The sequence below is a fragment of the Cynocephalus volans genome, chromosome 11 (genome assembly GCF_027409185.1).
Source record: "Cynocephalus volans isolate mCynVol1 chromosome 11, mCynVol1.pri, whole genome shotgun sequence".
Lineage (NCBI taxonomy): Eukaryota > Metazoa > Chordata > Mammalia > Dermoptera > Cynocephalidae > Cynocephalus > Cynocephalus volans.
The window spans coordinates 21124688-21145720 of record NC_084470.1 but is presented as its reverse complement, the minus strand read 5'-3'; the positions used below and the strand labels follow the sequence as shown (position 1 = coordinate 21145720).

General features: G+C 46.5%; 1 protein-coding gene across 1 annotated transcript in view; it reads right to left on the bottom strand.

Moving 5' to 3' along the window:
* Positions 1-12039: 12039 nt before the first annotated feature.
* DZIP1L (DAZ interacting zinc finger protein 1 like) overlaps positions 12040-21033 on the bottom strand; it is a 32516-nt gene continuing 23522 nt past the window's right edge. Inside the window, exons 11-15 of the mRNA XM_063115169.1 lie at positions 19503-19695; positions 17293-17539; positions 16663-16850; positions 13883-14022; positions 12040-12177 (exon numbers count right to left, since the gene is read on the bottom strand). Of these exons, the coding sequence (XP_062971239.1) occupies positions 12040-12177; positions 13883-14022; positions 16663-16850; positions 17293-17539; positions 19503-19695 (906 nt within the window). The remainder of the gene's footprint in view (positions 12178-13882; positions 14023-16662; positions 16851-17292; positions 17540-19502; positions 19696-21033) is intronic.

Sequence of the window (21033 nt, the reverse complement as noted above, 5' to 3'; positions counted from 1 at the left end):
TATGGGAAAGATTCCTTTGTAGAGAAAAAACATATTTTTCATTAACGCAAAGACCTATTTCTCTTTTTTGTACACTGTTCATGGTCACAACCCTTCACAATAGAATGTATGAGCATAAGAATGTGTGGACCCCTCAGTGCGGCCGGTACCTGCAGTGCCCTGAATGGCTCTGTGCTGCCACTGCTCCATAACTCCCAGCCCATCCTGTCCTGCTCACTCATGGAGGCTTCCAGAACCAGGCCCCCACCAGGCTGTGTCTCTCAAGGAGCCCACTGCACTTCTCATGCGCTGGCAAACACACTCAAGAAAGCAATGTTTTATGTTGGGGGGGAGGGTGAAAGAACAGAAGTAAATGAATTAGAGATTTAAAACAAATACAAAAGACTGATGCAACAAGGAGTTGGTTTTTCAAAAAGATAAACAAAATCAATCAACCTTTAGCCAGACTAACAAAGAAAAAAGCAGAGAAGACTCAAATAACTAAAACCAAAAATGAAAAAGGAGATGTTACAACTGATACGACAGACATACAAAGCATCAAAAGGGACTATTGTGAACAAATAAATGTGAGCAAACTGGAAAACCTAGAAGAAATGGATAAAATCCTGGACGCATATAACTTACCAAAGTTGTATCAGGAAGAACTAGAAAATGTAAACAGACCAATAATGAGTAATGACACTGAGGAAGTAATAAAAAGTCTCCAACAAAGAAAACCCTGGGACTGCTGAATCCCAGCAAACATATAAAGCACTAATACCAATTCTCAACCTAGTCCATAAAACTGAAGCAGACAGAATACTTCTGAATTCATTCTACAAGGCCAACATTAGCCTCACACCAAAGCCAGAAAAAGATACAACAAAAAAAGAAACCTACACACCAATATCCCTAATGAACACAGGTGCGAAGGTCCTCCATCAAATACTAGCAAACAGAATCCAGCAACGCATTAAAAAGATCACCATAATCAAGAGGGATTCACCCCAGGGATACAAGGATGTGTCAACATATGCAAATTAACAAACGTGATACGTCACATCAAGAGAATGAAGGAAATAAAACATATGATCATTTTAATAGATGAAGAAAAAGCATTTGATAAAGCCAACCCCTTCGTGATAAAAACACTCAACAAATCATGTATGGAAGGAACATACTTCAACACAATAAAGTCCATATATGACAAACCCACAGCTAATATCATACTGAATGGACAAGAATTGGAGGCTTTTCCTCTAAGACCTGGAACGAGACTACGATGCCCACTTTTCCCACTCTTATTCAACATAGTACTGGAAGTTCTAGCCAGCACAATAAGGTAAGGAAAAGCAATAGCAGGCATCCAAATTGGAAAGGAGGAAGTCAAACTATCTCTATTTGCAGATGACATGAACATATATATAGAAAAACCTAAAGACCTCACCAAAAAATGACTAGAACTAATAAATGAATTTAGTATGGTGGCAGGAAATAAAATCAACACCCAAAAATCAATAGGCTTCCTATACACAAATAATAAAATAGCTAAAGAAGAAATCCAGAAAGTGCCCCTTTCACAATAGCTACTAAAAAAATGAAATACCTACGAGTAAATTAATCCAAGGAGGTTAATGACCTCTGCAATGAAAACTATAAAACACTGGCAAAAAAATTAAAGAGGATGAAAATCAACTACAACGTATATTAAGAAGTTAAAATAAATAAATAAATAAATAAACAAATAAACAAATAAACAAATAAAATTAAACAGGACACAAACAAGTGGAAAGATATCACATGTTCTTGGCTTGGAAGAATTAACATCATCAAAATGCCCATATTATCCTAAGCAATCTACACATTCAGAGCAATCCATATCAAAATACTAATGACATTCTTCACAGGAGCAGATCTTAAAATTTGTGTGAAACCACAGAAGACCCCATATAACAAAAGCAATCTTGAACAAAAGTAACAAAGTTGGAGTCATCACACTTCCTGCTTTCAAAATATACTATAAAAGTATAGTAACCAAAACAGCATAGAACTGGCACAAAAATAGATAAATAGATCAATGAAACAGAATAGAGAGTCGAGAAATAAACCCACACATTTGCAGCCAACTGATTTTTAACAAATGTGCCAAGAATATACAGTGGGGATAGGACTGCCTCGTCAATAAACGGTGCTAGGAACACTGGATATCCACATGCAGTAGATGGAAAGTAGACCCTATCTCTCCCCATACACAAAAATCAATTCAAATGGGTTAAAGACATAAATATGAGACGAACTGCTAGAAGAAAACATAGGGGAAATGCTGCACAAGACGTGAATGGGCAATGCTTTTCTGAGAGAGGCTGCAAAGGCCCAGGCAACTAAAGCAAAAATACACAAACGGGACTACATCAAACTGAAAAGCTTCTGCACAGCAATAGACACTATCAATAAAGGGAAGAAACAACCTACAGAATGGGAGAAAGTGTTTGCAACCTTCACATCAGACAAGTGCCGGGGCGCGCCTGGGGTCCTCCCACAGACCCAGAAGGAGAAGGAGCCGACAGGATTACCCCCGGTGGTGGGACCAAGGGATCTCGGGGAAAAGTGAGCCTGCTGCACGCCCATCCAGCCCCGTGAAAGAGACACTCAGAAGCGGCAGGGGTTCTGTCAAGGCAGTTCCACTTTATTGTTGTTACACTGCAATTTATATAGGCAAGCAAGTAGGGGCTTTCCATGAACTAACCAATCAATTAAAGGATCACGCGGGCATGCATTTTGTACTAACATGTTGAGCATAGCGATCACGCAGGGTTCACGAGTGCGGAAATACTGGAGGACCCATAAAAACCTTTTGGAGCTATCATGGGTTACACCTCCCCTACTTCCCACAGGTGCCATCTTCATCCTCCACCCATAGGCACCATGTGGCTCACAGATAATGTTTGCTCCTAAAAATGGGCCCAACAGACAAGGATCCAATATCCACAATACATAAGGAACTCAACTCAACAGCGAAGAAACAAATTACCCAATTAAAAAATGGGCAAAGGACCTGAACAGACATTTCTCAAAAGAAATCATACAAATAGCCAACAGGCAGATGAAAAAAAGCTCAAAATCACTAATCATCATGGAAATGCAAATTACCACCGCAGTGAGATATCATTTCACCCCAGTTAGAAAGGCTATTATCAACAAGACAGAAAATAACTAACACTGGAGAGGACGCAGAGGAAGAGGAACTCTCCTACATCGTTGGTGGGAATGTGAATTTGTACAGCCATTGTGGAAACAGAATGGAGGTTCCTCAGAGAACTAAAAATCGATCTGCCTTATGATCCAGCCATCCTACTACTGGGTATAAATCCAAAGGAAATGAAACCAATACATAAGGCGCCCGCACTCCCATGTTCACCACAACTCTATTCACAATAGCCAAGAGATGGAATCAACCTAAATGCCCATCAGCAGACGAATGGATTAAAAAAAAAATACCTGTGGTCTATATACACAATGGAATACTATTCAGCTATAAAAAGAAATGACATCCTATCATTTGCAGCAACATGGATGGAACTGGAAACTGTCACATGAAGTGACGTAAGTCACAGAGAGACAAATACTGCATGATCTCACTCACATGAGGAGTCCAAAAAAATTAAAGTTCTTATAGAAATAGAGAGTAAAATCAAGATTTACCAGAGGCCAAAAGGGGTGGGGAGCGGGGAGGGGAAGTGGTGGACAAACGGGTAAAAACTGTGCTATCTACCTTAAGTGAACCACTGTGCAGTATAGGCATGTATTGAAACAACACACCATCTCCCACAAATATGTACAAGTAAATGTTAAAATTAAAAAGATTAAAAGACCCCCCACCAAAAATACAGCTGACCCTTGAACGACATGGGTTTGAACAGCACCAGTCCACTGATGCACATGCTTCCACATCCATGGATTTGACCAACCTCAGATCGAAAATACAGATTTCCCAGGAGGTGGAACCCGCGTATATGGAGGGCCGACTTTTCCAATTTATGGGCCAACTGAGGGATTGGAGCATACACAGATTTTGGTATATTCCACAACCCTAGAACCAATCCCCTGCATGTATGGAGGAGAGACTATAAACTAAAATTTTCACAAACAGTGCCATATTAGTGCCAGAACAGTAATATTAATGGAATTAACAGAAAGCCCAGAAACAGACTAAGCACACATAATAATTTATATTTCATAAAGCAGATATATTTTTTAATGGGAAGGATGGACTGTCAAGTATTGCTGCTGAGAAAACTGGCTAACTGGACAGATAAAATAGATCCCTAAGTCACAGCTAACACCCCCCACCGCCCAAAAAAGTCCAGGTATATTAAATATTCAAATTTTTAAACTTTTTAAAACTAGTAAAATAAAATATAAATGAACATGCATAAGTCTTAGAATGCAGAAGGTCTTCTTAGTTATGACACCAAAAGCAGAAACTATAAACTGATTAGATACTGAAAACCTCTCTATATAAAAGAACCCCATGAAAAATATTTTTAAAAAATGACCAACTAGAAAGGAGAAAAAGTAACATATATGATAAAAGATAAATATTTTAATATATAAAGAAATATCTTTAATATACAGAAGCAATAAGACACAAATTAAATATAAATATGTTATCTGTAAAAATCAAAAGTAAAGCAAGGCATTCAGCAGCTTAACCACAGAGAGGAACTATTTCAAGTGAAATTAAAACATAGTAATTTTACTGGGCATCCCTAGTGGGATATACCCTAAGAACAAAAAAACACCAAAAAATTAATAATAAATTTTAAATTATTTTCAGTATTCATTCTGTGAGCAATAAAGTTGGTATTACTTCTGAGACAGTGATCATGATGTTAAAAGCCAGGATTTTAGGTGTGGAAAAAAGAGACACAGATATTAGATCAGTAAGGAAAAGTCAAAATCCTGTAGTCATAAACTTGAAGAGAAATATCAGTACAAACTCAATGTACTTTTAAAATTATATTTCCTTTTTCTGTGCACTGAAAAGACTTAAAACAATGATGAATCCAGTAGCAATAAGCACCTGTATTACTCCATTTATGTTGCTTATAACAAAATACATGGAACTGGGTGATTTATAAAGAAAAACAAAATTTATTGCTTATAGTTTCTGAGGCTGGGAAGTCTAAAGTCCATCTGGTGATGGTGACAGTGACCCAGGGGTCTCACATTGCAACACAGTGGAAGCAGAAAGAGCAGAGAGAGAGAGAAAGACAGACTCTCCTCTTCTTTGAAAGCCCTCACAATCATACCACAACCACCATTTTTAATCCATTCACTACTGCAGGGTCCTACAATCCAACCACCTCTTCAAGGCTCCACCTTTCAACTACCCTAATAGGATCTCCAACCCTCTTAAGAGTCACAGTGGGGGCTAAGTTTCTAATACATGAAACTTGGGGGACACAATTCAAGCCTCAGTGAGTTTTGGGGGTATGAAATTCAAACTACTACATTCTGCCCCCAGCCCCCAAAAACTCATGTCCTTTTCACATACAAATACATTTATTCCACCCACAAAGTCTTAACTTGTTTCAAAAGTCCAAAGTTCAACGTCCTATCTGTTAAACTCATAAGTTACCTACTTTCAAGATACAGTGGTGGGACAAACATAGGGTACATATTCACATTCCAAAAGAGAGAAGTAGGCCAGAAGAAGGGGTAACATGTCCCAAACCAGTCTGAAACCCAGCAGGGCGGGCATTAAATCTCAAAGCTGGTGAATCAGGTCCCTTGAAGTTCAACCTCCTCTCCACTCCTCTGGTGTGGGGGTTGGGTCCCCAAGTCCTTGGGCAGCTCCACTCCTATGTCTCTACTGCTCCCAGGTGATGCTGTAGCTCTGCCAAGGTGGCATTGCACACTGCTAGTTCCACAGATCTGGGGTCTCTGTGGTGGTTTCTCTCTCATGGCTCTACTAGACATGGTGCTGATGGGGTTTCTCTGCTGCAACTCTGACCTCACCTTTCCGCTTGGCATTGCTCTAGCGAAGGCTGTCTGTGGTGAATCCACCCCTGTGACAGATCTCTTCCTGGGCCCCAGACTTTTCCATACATCCTCTGAAATCAGGGTGGTGGTACCCAAGCCTCCACAGCTCTAGCATTCTGCAAGCCTGCAGATCTAACACCACGTGGATGCCTCCAAGCCTTCCAGCTTGGATTTTCCAAAGCTGTACGTCCAGCCACACCTGAGGCCAATTTACCCACCGCTGGAATAGCCAAAGCAGCTTCCCGACATGGTCCAGGGCAGTGAGCCCATGGAGGACTCCTCAAGCTTGTTCCTCAAGACCATTCTGTCTCCCTCGTCTTTGGGCCTGAAATGGAAGAGTTGGCCCAAGAGGCTTCTGCAATGCCTTCAGGGCCTTTTTCTCCTTCTCTTGATAATCCCTTTCCTTTGTACTAGTCTTCTTAACTAATGGTCTCTGGGCTGCACCATTGCATGCTCTCTGCTTCTCTACCACATGGCCAGGCTGCAAATTTTCTAAATATTTACACTCAGCTTCCCTTTTCAATTCTGGATTTATGTCATGCCTTTGCCACCATAACTCAGTGTAGGCTGTTACAAGCAGCCGTGCAGCTTCCTTAATGCTTGGCTGCTTAGAAATTTCTTCCAACAAGTACTCTGGTTCACAACTCCTAAGTTCCAACTTCCACAAAGTCCTAGGGCATGGACACAATGCAGCCAAGTTCCTTGCCAGTTCACAGCAAGGATGATCTTTGCCCCAGTTTCCGATAAACTCCTTCTTATTTCTATCTGAGACCTCCTTAGAATTATCTTTACAGTCCATATTTGTATCAGCATTCTCTTCGCCACCACATAACCAGTCTCTAAGACATTCCAAACATTCCCTCGTCTCTTTATCTTCTTCTGAGTCCTCCAAACTCCTCCAAACTTTGCTTAACACCCAGTTCCAAAGCCACATCCACATTTTCAATTACTTCTTATAAGCAGCACCCCACTTCTCTGGTACCAATTTTTGTATTAGTCCATTTTTGTTGCTTAAAACAAAATACATGGAACTGGGTAATTATAAAGTGAAATTTATTGCTTACAGTTTCTGAGGCTGGGAAGTCCAAAGTCCATCTAGTGGTGGGACAGTAACCCAGGGTTCTCACTTTGTGAGATGGTGAAAGCAGAAAGACCAGAGAGAGAAAGACAGACTCTTCTCTTCTTTTAAAGCCCTCAGAAACATGCCCCGACCACCATTTTTAATCCATTCAGTACTGTAAGGTCCTACAATCCAATCACCTCTTCAAGGATCCACCTTTCAATTACTATAATAGGATCTCCCACCCTCTTAACAGTCACACTGGGGGCTAAGGTTCTAACACATCAAAGTTGGGGGACACAATGCAAGCCTCAGTGAGTTTTAGGGGCACATAATTCAATCCACTACAGCCCCCTTAGCACCCAGACTGTGTCTATAACTACAATTCCCTTTTAAAAGGAATCAAGGGGCCGGCCCGTGGCTCACTCGGGAGAGTGCGGTGCTGATAAAAGGAATCAAAATTCCCCACATAAACCACCACTTTCTGGTCTGGGGCAGGAAATGTATGAGGTGAGCCTAGAAGATCTTTCTACCAGATAATGAGGAAGCTATCAGACTATTAAGGTCATGTCAAAAGGACCCAGGAACCAACTTGGCCAAAGGCAGGACACTGGCCAAAGACAGGACAATCTCAGTATCAATAAGGATAATAGCTACAATAGATTTAAACAAATCAAATACACCTGAATGTTGAGACCACATGGCATCTAGGAAACCAACTCAGTAGTTTGAAAGGGGCAAGACTCTAGCCCTTAGCTGCCTCCTATGTGAACTGTACCTCAGGGAAACCAGACAGTTCGTATACGGAATATCTCTTTACATTTTCCACCTAGTAAATGTCAAAGGACTATCAGATTTAACATATGACAATTGTAGAAATCCCTAATCAATAGATGGACTTAGGCAATGATTATCAATGTCTATCATCAGTGCCATCATCGGCATCATAACAAGAGAGACCCAGACATTCTGTGCCTCTAGGTGGAAGTGCACAACATCACCTATGGAGAGTCTTGACAAAAACAGTCAAACCTGAATCTGATCAAATATTTACATCTAATAAATTCACAGACGCTGTAGTTCAGGGGAAAGAGAAATACACTAAAAATCATCACAGTAATTAACTGGCAAAATCCAGACTAGAGGGAATGAATTTTGCAAGACAATCTGATTTCTTCAGCAACAACAAAAATAATAAAAATTGTGGGGGAGAAAAGGAGAAGGGAAAGGAGGGAAGGGGAGAAAATGAAAGAGGAATCTGTAGATTAAAAGAAACTTACACATGGACAGCAAAATAAAGGAATTATGGATACTGAAGAGATATAGGATGATATTTAGTAAATATCAATTTTTGCTGGAGTATGATGGTGGTATTAATGGGTATTTCTGAAAAGAGAGCATCTCTTAGAGATCCATACAGAAATACTCATAGCTATGATGACGTGATTATTTGGCAAGAGGTTGGTGAGAGGTATACAGGAAACAGGATTCTCTATATGTTGATCACTGTTAAAGGTGAGTAACTGAGGTCATTCTGCAATTCTCTCTATTTTTACATAGGCTAGAAATTTTTATAATAGAAAGAAAACAGCAATAAAAAAGTCAGCTAGCTAATCAACTAAAAGAAAGGACTAAGAATATGATCAGGCAATACATAAAAGAAGGCATAGAAATGACCAATATGAAAAGGAGTAAAAAAGAATCCTGTTTTAGAAGAAATCTGAAACATGCAAAATTTTTAAAAGGTGAGGTTTTACTTTCCATGCATCACATTGCCAAAATATTGAGAGGTGAAGTGATAACCCTAGTTGCAAGGGAATGCAAAAATAATCTCTCTCATGCATTGTAAATATTACTCCAAACTGGCTCAAGTTTTCTAGAGAGCATTTGGCAATATGGAACAAAAGTAAATGGGGTCTAGGAGCCAGAGCTCCAGGACCAGCCTGACCAGGTCAGAGAGATCCCAGTTGTACCACTTACTGGTAGCAGGACCCAGAGCAAGTTCCTTAACTGCTGTGTATCTAAATTTCTAGTCCATAAAATGCATGTCCTACTACTCCCACGTCCAATTGTTGCTGTGAGGTTAAATCAGTTCATATTCATAAGGAACTTGGATCAGTGCCTGGCAAATAATTCTGGCTTCCATTATTATATTAGCCCAGCAACCTCACTTCTAAGTATTTATTCTAAGGAAACCTGAATCAAGTGCACAAAGATGTACATACATATCTTAACATCTTATGATTTATAAAGACAAAATGTGGAAATACCTGCTTAAATAAAGTTTTGTAATCTTTGCCTCTGAGCAACTGGATGTTTAGAGCTTCTGTTAACCTCGATGAGGAAGTCAGGAGAAAGAATGACGGAGGCAGGAGTGCAGGCTGTATCTCTGCTTCCTGGAATACTATGTGGCCATTAAATATCATTCTGTTGATATAGATGTATTGATGTAGGAATATTTACAATCTATTTTCAAGGAGGGAAATCAAACTAGAAAAGAATAAATATAGTGGAACCCTAGGAAAGAGTGGTTTTTCCATCAGTACATGTACATCTTACTTATTAACAGTAGTTGATGCTGAATTTGGTGGATTATTTGAATTTATACCACTTTTTGATTAGCTGTATTTTCTGTTTCTACATCTAATTGTTCATATAATTTTTAAATAATCTGTTACATATGTTCCACAGTTCTTATAAATCATGCTGTGATGGTTAACTTTAGGTGTCAATTTGATACCTATGTAGCTTTTAAAGCATTATTTCTGGGTATGTCTGTGAAGGTGTTTCTAGAAGAGATTGGCATTTGAATCATTAAACTGTGTAAGGAATATCCACCCTCACCAGTGTGGACAGGCACCATCCAATCTGCTGAGGGCCTGATAGAACACAAGGAGAGAGGAAAAGTGAGTTTACTCTCTCTCTCTGGAGCTGGGTCATCCATTTTCTCTGGCCCTCGGATGTCATAAGTCCAGGTTCACTGACCAGTGAACTGACCAGGTTCACTGATCAGTTCACTGACTCTGGGACTTGCAGTATCGGCCCCACAGTTTCTCAGGCCTTCAGACTTGGACTGAGCCACACTACCAAGAGCATCCTTGGTTCTCCAGCTTGCAGACAGCCAATCATGGAACTTCTCAGCCTCCATTAGGGTGAGCCAATTACCCTAATTTATGCTCTCTCTTATGCCTATATATAGATCTAGATAGATAGACACATATAAATCTATATATCTATATATATCCTATTACTTTGGTTTCTCTGGAGACCCCCGGCGAATGCACTTTCCAAAGAATCCTCCTTCATGCCACGGTGCCCTCGGGCCTCCCCCACCCCAGCCACCTCCCCCACCACTGGGTCCCTATTGCTGTCTGCAATGCTGCTTCTCCAGCACCCGTCCTACAAGAACTTAGGGTCTGGCCCTGCTGTCAGGACCACCTAGAGGTCAAAAGAAGCCCAGATAAAGAAGGGCTCAGTAATAGATCAACAACATTGGCCGTGAGCACAAGGGCTCCCCTGCTATTCCCTCTACGTGTATATGTTTGAAATTTTGCATAACCAAAATTTAAAAATACATCTTGCCATGGCAGATGTGGAGGTCCACGGAGGGTCTCCCTTTACAAAAAACATTGCTGTTCAACCGCAAGGAATGCATTTGGCTGACAGCACTGAACTCAGCTTTCAAGCCAAGATTTCACTCATCCTGGGCCGCCTCTGACAATGGCCAGCACTGCGGGGATACAAGGACCTGGCCAATTCTAAGCAGTGGGGACCCCCTGGAGGGCAGTTCCTGCTCTGGAGCTCCCCACTGAGTGGGAGAAGACCTGTCAGCCCTGCACTGCAGTCGGGGCCCCCTCTGGTCTTGCCATTACAGTGGCCGGATCTGCATCGCAACCTGGGACTCTCCCTGCCCAATCCTGCTTCTGCCGCCTTTACCTTCCCAGTGCTGGCTCCTCAATAAACCTCTTGGCCTCCTAACTCCATGTTGGCAACTGCATCCCAAAGGACACAAACTGACACATCAGAGGTCCAATTTGCTCCCTCCCCTCTCTACACCCCCTATGCCCAAGAAGCTCCAAAAATAATGAAGAAATACCGGAAACTTATAAACATCATGCTATATTTAAATGTTTGCATGGAACAAACTAATGTTCTTTATACTAAAAAATACAATAGCTATGTATATAACCTGATTTTGGAAATAATATCAAAAATTAAATCTGTGGTCCTCTGGGGATATGAGGTCCCAGCCCAGTGGCCCTTCTTCCTCTCACCCATCAACAGTCCCTGCCACACACTGCAACTCCAGGAAGCTCTTGGTGATCAACCCAGGCTGGGCTGGGCGGCTTGTCATACACTCCCTAACACCCTATCTCTGTCACTAGATCACCACTCCATGCTGGCACTGGCTATAGACATTCTACCCCTCCCCACCTCTGCCTGAACCCCCAATTGGTAGTGAGAGGCTGGAGAACCCTGCACAGAGCAGGCACTTAATAATTGACTTTGGATCAATCATTGAATGACTGACTGAGGCACATGTCCCCAAAAGGACCTCATATGGGAAGCATCACGTCAGCGTTCCTCCAGGTTTACAAAAGTCTCAGGAAGAGAGACCGAGTGACTCCTTTTGGTCTGCAGTGAACATGGACGTGGAGGAAGAAAACTACCTGGAGGCCCTGTTATATCCCTTTCTCAAGCCTTGGGACTCAGGGACACCCGGCCAGACGTCCCCGGAAGTCTGTGGCAGAGCCCCTCCCAGGCAAGAAGGGGAGAGAGCATAACTGTCCCCTGCCCTGCTTCTCTCCATGGGGAAGACCTCTGGGTTTCTGGTGAAGGCAAGAAGCCCAGCAGCCTCTTCTGTGGAGTGAGACTTAAGGGGCCCCAGCCTGGTGGTAAGGCTGGCCCTCCAGCCAGCCACGCTCTGGAGTGGATCACCAGACAGGGACCCTGGGTCAGCTGGAGCTCCAGGGACTGCTGCCCTTCTCTGGGAGCTTTGAGCGAGACAAGGGCTTTGGTTTCTCTCTCTGGTCCAGGTCCTGGGGAATATCCTCGAAGGAGAAGATCCCCAAGTCGCTCTCATCTTCAGAAAGCTGCAGTGGGGAGGGGAGAAGAAAATGCACTTTGATGAGAGGGAGGGCGGCAGAGAGCTAAGCGCAATGCCCCCATGGAAATGCAGGACGGGAATGGGGACGGATGCAGATTTGGAAGAAAGCAACAGGGAGATGCTGCCCCTGCCTTCTCAGGTCTCCCAGCCTTGAAGAATCTGCTTCAGAAACCTGGGGTCAGAGTGATTTCCAAACCCCTGAAATTCTAACCAAACCAAAGCAAGTGCCTGGGAAAGGCCTATGTGCAGATCCGCTCGCTCTTGTTTTCATTTCAACTTTGTACATATTTTTAACTCCCCGTGTTGACAGAGTTGGAAGCCCAGAGCCTGGACCTTCTCAAGTTCCTTTCCTCAATGCGCCCTGGGCTGACGCACCCGCCTCCTCTCAGACTGGTTCTCTCAGGCCTGCTACACGCTCTGACCGGAGGCGCATGATGAGCTCAGGAGCATCACGACTCCTTCAGCTTGGAAGACACTGGGCTGCGGCCAAGGGACCGGGCTGCCCCCAGACAGACCCCTGTAACCCGTGCAGCAGCCAGGCCTTCTCTTCCAGAGGTCTCAGTGGCCCTGCAGGCCACCTGGGCTTCCACATAAGCTATTCTGTGCATTTTCTCCTGGAATGTAAGTGAGGCCAACCAACCAGAACCCACCCAGGGCCGGGAAGCAAGCTGGCTCTGAGCGCAGCCTCGGTCTGTTCTGGGCTGCTGGAGCTCTTTCCTAAGACGGGAAGTGGGACAAGTGGTTCTCTTTTTTTTTTTTTAACTTTGTTTTTTCTGAAGTTGTTTTTGTTTTTCTTTTTGTTTAAATCATTTGGGCCCATTACTCACAAACACACGTGAGCTGTGTGATACTCCAGATACACTGTGCAGTAAAGGAGGGAAAGCTATGAAAATCAAAGGATGACTGCCCACTGGTTCTGAATTTTAGGGCACTAGCCTTGGTCATCCCAAGATGCATCTTTTTGATTGAAAACAATGAGAAATGAGTGTGAAGTAACGAGAGCTCTCCAATTTTCCACCTAAGAGAACAACAGGAATGTGGACGTGGGTCCCTGACCAGGGGTCGGTGAGGAGGGGTCTCATAATGGTGGAGGAAGCTCAACCTCTGAGCTCTAAACCTGAAAATCCGATGATGGCTCCAGCCTGCAGCAAAGCCATCAAGACGTCTTACTGATGAGGTGTGGCCTTCAATACCTACAACAAAGGGATCTAAATATTCCCATGTCACGCTGTTACCTACTCTGCTGTATGGCTGGTTCCCATACTTGGGAGGAGTCTGCTCTACACACAGCCTTGTGTTGGGGTCTTTGGAGGAGTGAAGGACAGCGGGACGAGTCCCCAGGCTGTGTCTTCTGAGACAGCCAGAAGAGAGCGGCTCATGCACGAAGCCAGACAACGTCGGTTCCGAGGCCCCTCAGGGACAGGAGATGGGAGAAACCAGACCTACTGAGCAGTCGCTTATATTATGAACGAAAAGGCTGTGTAATGTTCACTCACGTGGACACAAAAAGTATTCCAAACCAGCCATCTCTCCACAAGCACAGGGGCCAAGGGAGAGGATTAGGTCACCTGCAATGTCCCGCCAAGGCTGACACTTGCAGAACTGTCCCCCCGTTCTCACCGCAGGACCCCAGACTCGGAGCTGGCTCTGTAGGGAACTGCAGGGCAACCTCCAAGTATCCTATATCCTACCTGTGGCATCCTTCCCGGCGTGGCAGCCCTCTGTGGCCCGGCATTGGGCATTAAGGACAGGCTGACCCCTCCAGCGGGCTTCTTTACCGGGGCTTCAAGCTGCTTTTTAAGGTTTCTGACCATCGACTGCACCAGTGTTTCTGGAAGGTAGACAGGAGACTGTGTCAGTGGGAAGAGCCTAGAGAATAAACGTTTCATCCGGTGGGTCATGTGCAGGCTCTGGTGTGGACGGAGGGAGAGTGAAGAGGCAGGAGGAAGAAGGAGACTGAGACAACCTGGCAACATGCGCCCAGTGAAAAGAGGCTCAGGATATCCTGCAAATGTCACCGTGCAGATGTCAGTACATGGCTGGTGACAGAGCCTAGGATGCTGTTCTTCACTCTTAATGGGAGGCTGAGGGTGACCTCTGCTCAGTTCGGGGCAAGAACTGCACGGCTAGCATGCACACACTCCCTCCCTCAATGTCTTCACACAGAGACAAGAAGAAATATCACAGGTATAAATTAGCATGGGATGGCTGCAGGGGGAAATGGCTTTCTGTGAGCTTCCTGCAGGAAGCAGGAGCTGAACAGTGACATAGATCACCAAAGGAGCCCAGTGCATGGTAAACCAAGGTGATATGTGACTCACGAACAACCAAGAGGCAGGGAACTAACTAGAGCCTTCCTTCTAGGGCCTGGGCAGACTTCTGGAGCTACAACAGCCCTTGGCTCATTGATTCATTCCAGAATGTCTGTTAAAGGCCTACTATGTACCAAGCACTGTGTTCCCCTCCTCCCATTAACAAATACCACATTGTCCAAATACCACATTTTACAACAAAAGAACTGAAACCTCTCACATAAGGACAAGCAGGTGACAAGTGGCAGAGCCAGAACTGTCTCGGGAGATTCCGGTCTCCCGGTTCCAAGATCTTGCCTCCCTATCACCCACCTGGCAGGGCACAGGTACTTCCCAAGAGATCTGGTTCTGGTGGATTCTGAGGACTGGAAGGCTTGGCCAATGCTGTGGGCACGAGGAAGTACTGCAGAGTCCACAAAGTACTTTGCAAACCTAAATTTAAATCCCTTAGCCTCTACTTACTGACGTCAGAAAGACAGAACTCTATGTTCCTTATTCTTTAGCTCAGCCTTGGCTAGAAAATGCGACTGAAGCCAGAAGCTGCAGGCCTCAGTCAGCAGTGTCATAAGCGCACCTTGAAAGAATGTGAGTGAATGTGGCTGTTTTGAGAAGAACAATGCTCACCTAGTCGTGGTCACCTGTCACATAGAAAACGGTGACTTGGTGAATAGGTTCATTCGGTTCCCCTAACATTCAGCTTAAATCTCTGTGATGCCCTTTTCACCAACAAGCTGGATTTCTATCTGCCTCTGCTTGCTGAAAAGAGCAGAGACCTGTCCGGTACGACTGGAAGTGCTGGGGTGGCCCAGAGGCTGGTGTGGCAACATGACACAGCCCGCCACAAAGGTCCACTGCCGCCCTCTGTGCTGCCCCTCCGTCCCCAGCTCAGCTGCATGGAAACCACACTCCCAATTATCCTTTTGCTACGAGAGGTCATGTTTGCTAGACCACGTGTGTTACAGGAAACTGTATTTGTCAAAATGCTCGTTGCGGGGAACTATTCGCCCTTCAAGTTATAACCTAGATTGCCCTGGAGGCTGTGTTCACCACAGAGATAGTCCATTCTGTGGCCACAGGGACCTGGGTCTGGTGCTGATGACCTCAAGCAGCCAGAAGAACTGTGTGGATACTCTTCAAAGTAGGAACAGAGCTCAGGGCCGTTTTTTTCCTTCCTGACAGAAAAAAGTCTCATTTTGCCATGAAAGTAGTTCTGTGACCTTGAACTAGCCCCAACGCCTCGGAGGCTTAGTTTCTGTGACACCTGTGAGCTGTGATCACTGCAGCCGTCCCTCATCAGTGCTGTGAGGAGCAACTCAGGGACTCACGCCAAGAAATCTGCCCAGAGCCAAGCACGTGTGAGCCCCCGGGAATGGCGACATGGAGGGAGACCCTTTTCTCTATCACCTCGAGGTGCCATAGAAGAGGGCACTGCTGCTCTATCCACCAGGATGGGCAGGAGGGCGAGAAGCACCTCTAGTGTGTCCCCCCATCCTCCTCTCTCGTACCCACAGAGGTAGCCGAGCAGAGGGGTGCACTGCAGCCTGCCTGGGCCACTCGCCTGAAGGAGGGTCACTGCATGCAAAAGGCAGCGCTGACTCGCTGTTTCTCCCTGACCTCTCCCCGCTCCTGTGACTGGGTGTGGAGACTGGCTGGCATGCTCCCTGCAGCTGCCTGCTGAAGATCCTGCCCACTCAGGATCGCTGTGTCGGCCCAGCCCTGTGCACAAACACAGTCAAGATCTGAATTTGACGGGGATGGAAGGGCCCCCACTCTGGCCTCAAGGGCCAACTGCTTCCCCAATCCACCCTATCAGGAAGTGCTCTGGCATGCCTGGATCCTGTCACCAGTAATAGAGCATGGCTTCGATCTCCACATGTCTGGCCACAGTATTTATTCGCTACCAGTCAGAACCTGGAGGAGAAAAGGGGGGAGTGGGCTCCCCACAACCTCCAACAGCTAAACTATCCAGTGACAAAACACGGGACAAAAGAAACCTCACTCGAGTCCTAGCTTTCTCCTGAGATCTCTGCTATCCCAGAAAAGCATCTGAGAGAAAGAGACACTGAATCAGAAAGTCCAAGGACAGCTACAGGGTGTGCCCAGGGCCAGGGGAAGTCTGGACTGGAGAAGGGATACTCCAGTGCTCCCGGCCCACTCACCTGAGGAAGCCAGCCCAGCCGAGTCCTTGCCAGGGGACTGGGAGTCCTCCTCCGAGGTCTTGGTGTCAGACCAGTCCCAGTCATCCTCCGGCCGGGGCACCAACCTAGAAAAAGCTTGCGGGGGCTGCAGGGACACACGCTGCACAGGGTCTCCCTCTGAGTCCTCTTCAGAACTGAACGGGGGTGTGCTGCCACATGGAGGAGAAACGAGGGATGCGGGGGCCAGAAAGAAAACTTTAAAAGCCAAACTTCACCACCTTGCAAGCTTGTTTTGTCTGCTCCCTCCCTGGGCCCAGAGTCACTCTGGAGTGTAGCAGCTACACCAACTTCTCCCTGAGAAGACACGCAGAGGGTGGTAGCCCTGCTGGCCTGGTACCCAGCCCCTTCCGGTGTGGCCACTGGAGTTGCAGGGAGAGACCGGAAAGGGGAGGGCAGGTAGGTCTTGGCTGGGAGCAAAGGATCCCCCGTCTCTTCCAGAGAACTCAGGTTGGACCCCACCTGAGGCACCACCTGTTCATGTCTGTCTCTGCCCCCACCTGTCTGCAGAGGCCTAGAGGGAGCCCAGAACAGGGCTGCCTGAGGCCAGGAGCCACCCAGAGGCTCAGTAACAGGCCAGAGTCTGGGGCTCACCTCAGCCCAGGTCCCAGGGAAGCAGGGGTCTTGGAGGGTCCATGCGCTCTGGGGTGTGGAGTAGGGGTGGACACGAGGGGCAGGCCAGTGCCGTGGTTCCTGTGGCTCTGAAGAGTTGGTGTGGGTGGCTTGGATAGCAACGCCAGGTGCAGAGTCCTGGCCTTTGGCTTGAATGGCGATGCCACATGCACGGTTCTGGCTTTTGCCTTGACCTCTTTGGTGACCAGGGTGCTCCGCTGGCTTTTGACTAGAAATTGAAAGGAGTGCTGAAACAGAGCATACCTGTGCTGCGCCCACAAGCAGCAGGCTCAGAAGCAATGGAAAGAGGCTCAGACCCTGGAAATGGACAAGTCACTCTGGCTCAGTGTACGCTAATAACCACAGCAGAGTTCATAGTTGCCCCCAGTCCAGGTGTCCCACTGTTGCCCAAACAGAGCTGGGACCATAGTTCCATGTTTTCTTCAGAGACAAGGAGAGCAGTCAGTTGTTCCAGGGTGCCAGCAGATCCAAAGAGAGGTCCGGCATGTCTGCAGCTCACTCATGGCAAAGTCCTAGAGTGGACTAGTCCTAGACCTCCCCAAGGCCACCTACCCTCTTTACCCACCCACACTGCAGCCACAGCAGAGCAGGAAGCCATGCAGGAAGGCCCAGTTGCCACCAGAGGTCGGGGCAGGACTACATGAGCCAACAAAATCCACTCAACCTCCTCCCAAAGGTAGCCAGGGACAAGGCCAGGACCAAGGCAGGCACTTAGACACAACCTCCTATTTTCCAAATTGCAACAAGACCCACTGAGGGGAAGAAGGGTCCAGAATCAGAAATTTTTTATGAACAGAGAAGAGGAGCATGCACCACAGGGAGTCAGTGAGTACTGCTGACACGTGAAAGGCAGGTGCACAACCATGACAAATATCCTTCTCTCTGAGGATTCGATGCAAGTTTCAGAGCTGCCCTTTCCTTACAGATTTTAAGACCAGAAGCTTAAAACTAAGTACGACAGAGTTTCCCAGATCATCGACATAATTTTTATTACATTCTCATACAAACTGTCCTGTCATTTACTGTTACTTCTTGAACATGATTATGTAAAGCAACACTTTTAAACAAAGAACACCTGCTTTATACTTGTCCAGGTAATCATTTCCATGAGCTCACAGGATTGCTATGTTAGTACTATTTTTTTGCAATTCACAAAAAGAAAAATAAAGGATAAATTTTAAAATGATTGGCCCAAGTACCAAATAAAATCGTCCCTTGCATTCCCATAGATAGGTGTACCACACTCGGCAAAATTTCTTTGTGTGAAGAGCTCAGATTGGGTCTGCCTGGAGAGAAGATACAGACTGAGGACCCTTCTGGCCACATCTGTCTATGGCTGAGCAGACGACGTGAGAGTGTCGGGCCATCACCCTGTATCCCCAGAGCCTCCAGTTACAGCAGGCCAAAGGATCTGGGAATCCTCTAGAAATGGGAGCTCTTGAACCTAGGGACAAAAATTCCCTTGTCCCAAAATGTCTTTGAGCATGAAGATCCGAGGCTCCCGGCCCACGTGCTTTCATCCTCCAACAGAACCACAGGCCTTCCCTTGTCGTGACCCCAGAGGCAGGGACAAGTGGCAAAGCTGCAGCTCTGACAGGCCCAGGGACCCAACCTGGAGCTCTGTGGCTCTGTCCACGTGCAGAACCAGCCCAGCCTCCCACACCCACCACTACCTACAGCGCGGCACATCTGAGCTCTGGGAAGTTTGCACTTGGTTGATAGTTGCCTCCGCCCACAGCCCCAGTGCTCCCAGGCCTTGCGCTGTGTCCCCCGCACTGACAAGCCCGGTGTGCACAGCCAGAAACCCAACGGGCTGCCACGCTGGAGAGAAGCCCAACCTGTGGTCACAGCAAGTCAGGCAGGGAGGACGAAGCTGCTGAGGGAGGCAGGAGGGTGTCTGAGCAGGGACAGTGCAGGCTGGCCACAGCCACAGGTCTGCTCTCCCCCAGCTTCCCTGAGTGACCCTGGCACGTGCCCTTGCCCATCCCCACCCCCAGACTCTGCTTGTCCAACAGAAGACTTGTGACTCAGTCACCAGGGAGGACCCTACCAGCTCGGCCCTTCAGAGCAACATCCCTGATGGGAGACAGGGGCTCCACCCTCCCGTGCAAACAAGGCTAAAGGGCAGACCCTCCCAGGTGACAGCCCTGCACAAACCCTCTCCAGCGTACCTGGGGGCTGGCTGGCTGGCTGGGACACCACGGCCCCAATCTCCTGTCTCTCCTTCACTCTCTTGGTGGCTTCCTCAATGAACTTTTCCCTCAGGCTCAGAAATTGGGAAAACCTCCGAGCCTTCTGCTCCCGCTGGATTCTCAGCAGGGACTTCAGGTGTCTGCGAGTCTGAATCGAGATTCCTTTTGCATCCTGGAGGAGACACAAGTTCACCTTTGCACACAGAGGCTCCCCTTATCCTTCCTCTAAGCCTCTCACACCTGCTGCTGCTGACCTGGGAGTCTATGATCAGGGCCTGGTGCTTTTCTTGGGGGAGTGAGGTGAGGGCATGAAATGAGGATCAGAATAAGAGGAGCAGCAGCTTCACACGTGGCTGAAAGCGTGATGGCGCAGGGTCTGGGAGCACCATCAAAATGTGCATAGCAGGATAATGCAGGGCGCTGCATCACAATTGCACCCACATCACAGCATAAGGGACTTGGACGGGACATGCTTTTCCACCACCCAACTGAATCCTAGCAGGAGAGACCACGGCTTGCTCCTTCTGTACCCCTAGCACTATCATTACGTCAGACACATTGCTCATGGCTAAGAGTGTTCGAGAAACCAAACTGCAGTAAACAAAAGCCAGGTACCCCTCCAACACCTATGGGTAGTTGCTTGGGCTTCTGACATCCATGCAGAGCCCATGAGAGGGTCTCACAAGGCATATGAATCCGAGTTGAGGATTCATTCGAGGTTAGAAAGAAATGTTCTCATCAAGTCTGAGCATAGGGCCAAAGAGACATTAAGCAGAGGTTGAAACCAAAGATTCCTCAGCACACTTTCTAAGTTAAAGCTAGTTGTCTATCTTGCCCGAACTTACTCTACACAGACAGTATTTACAACCATATGAAGCTCCGCTACTTGAATAATAAGGTGTGTTTTTATTTAATAATAGGTTTCATTGGTGCCTCTAATGATAACGCGCGTGCACTGGTTAAGCACAAGCCTGAAGGAACAATGGTGTTCAGACACTAGCTGGTACCAGACAAAGCTTTCAGGACCTGCCCCACCCACAACACCCTGCAGAGTGGGCATGGCCACGTGGGCCACAGAAGCTGGATGTAGACATGGACATTTGGCCAAGGGGACCCGTCCATAGGCCACATTGAGCCAATTCAATTCCCTCTGTCAGAAAATGTCATTAGAGCCACAGAAGGAAGTAACCACTGAGTGCAGAACACTGAGGGGTCAGGACGTGGGTGGCTTCACTGGCCAGGTAGGGCTGCTCTCAAGAAGCTGCTGGAGGACACAGAAGAGAGCACACCGCTGCTGTGAGGGGAGGGACACGTGGGCTTCTCAACCTGGACACCAAAGGGGCTGGTGCTGGAACAAATGAGATGAATGGTTTACAAGATAAAAAGCAATTGATCATTTGTCACTTTGAGAACACCTTGTGCTGGGAAAATGTAGGGAAACGGTCAGGGTCCTCAGATGTTCAGAATCTTGCCGTGCATTTGATGTAAATATCCACGTGCACCCAGGTGG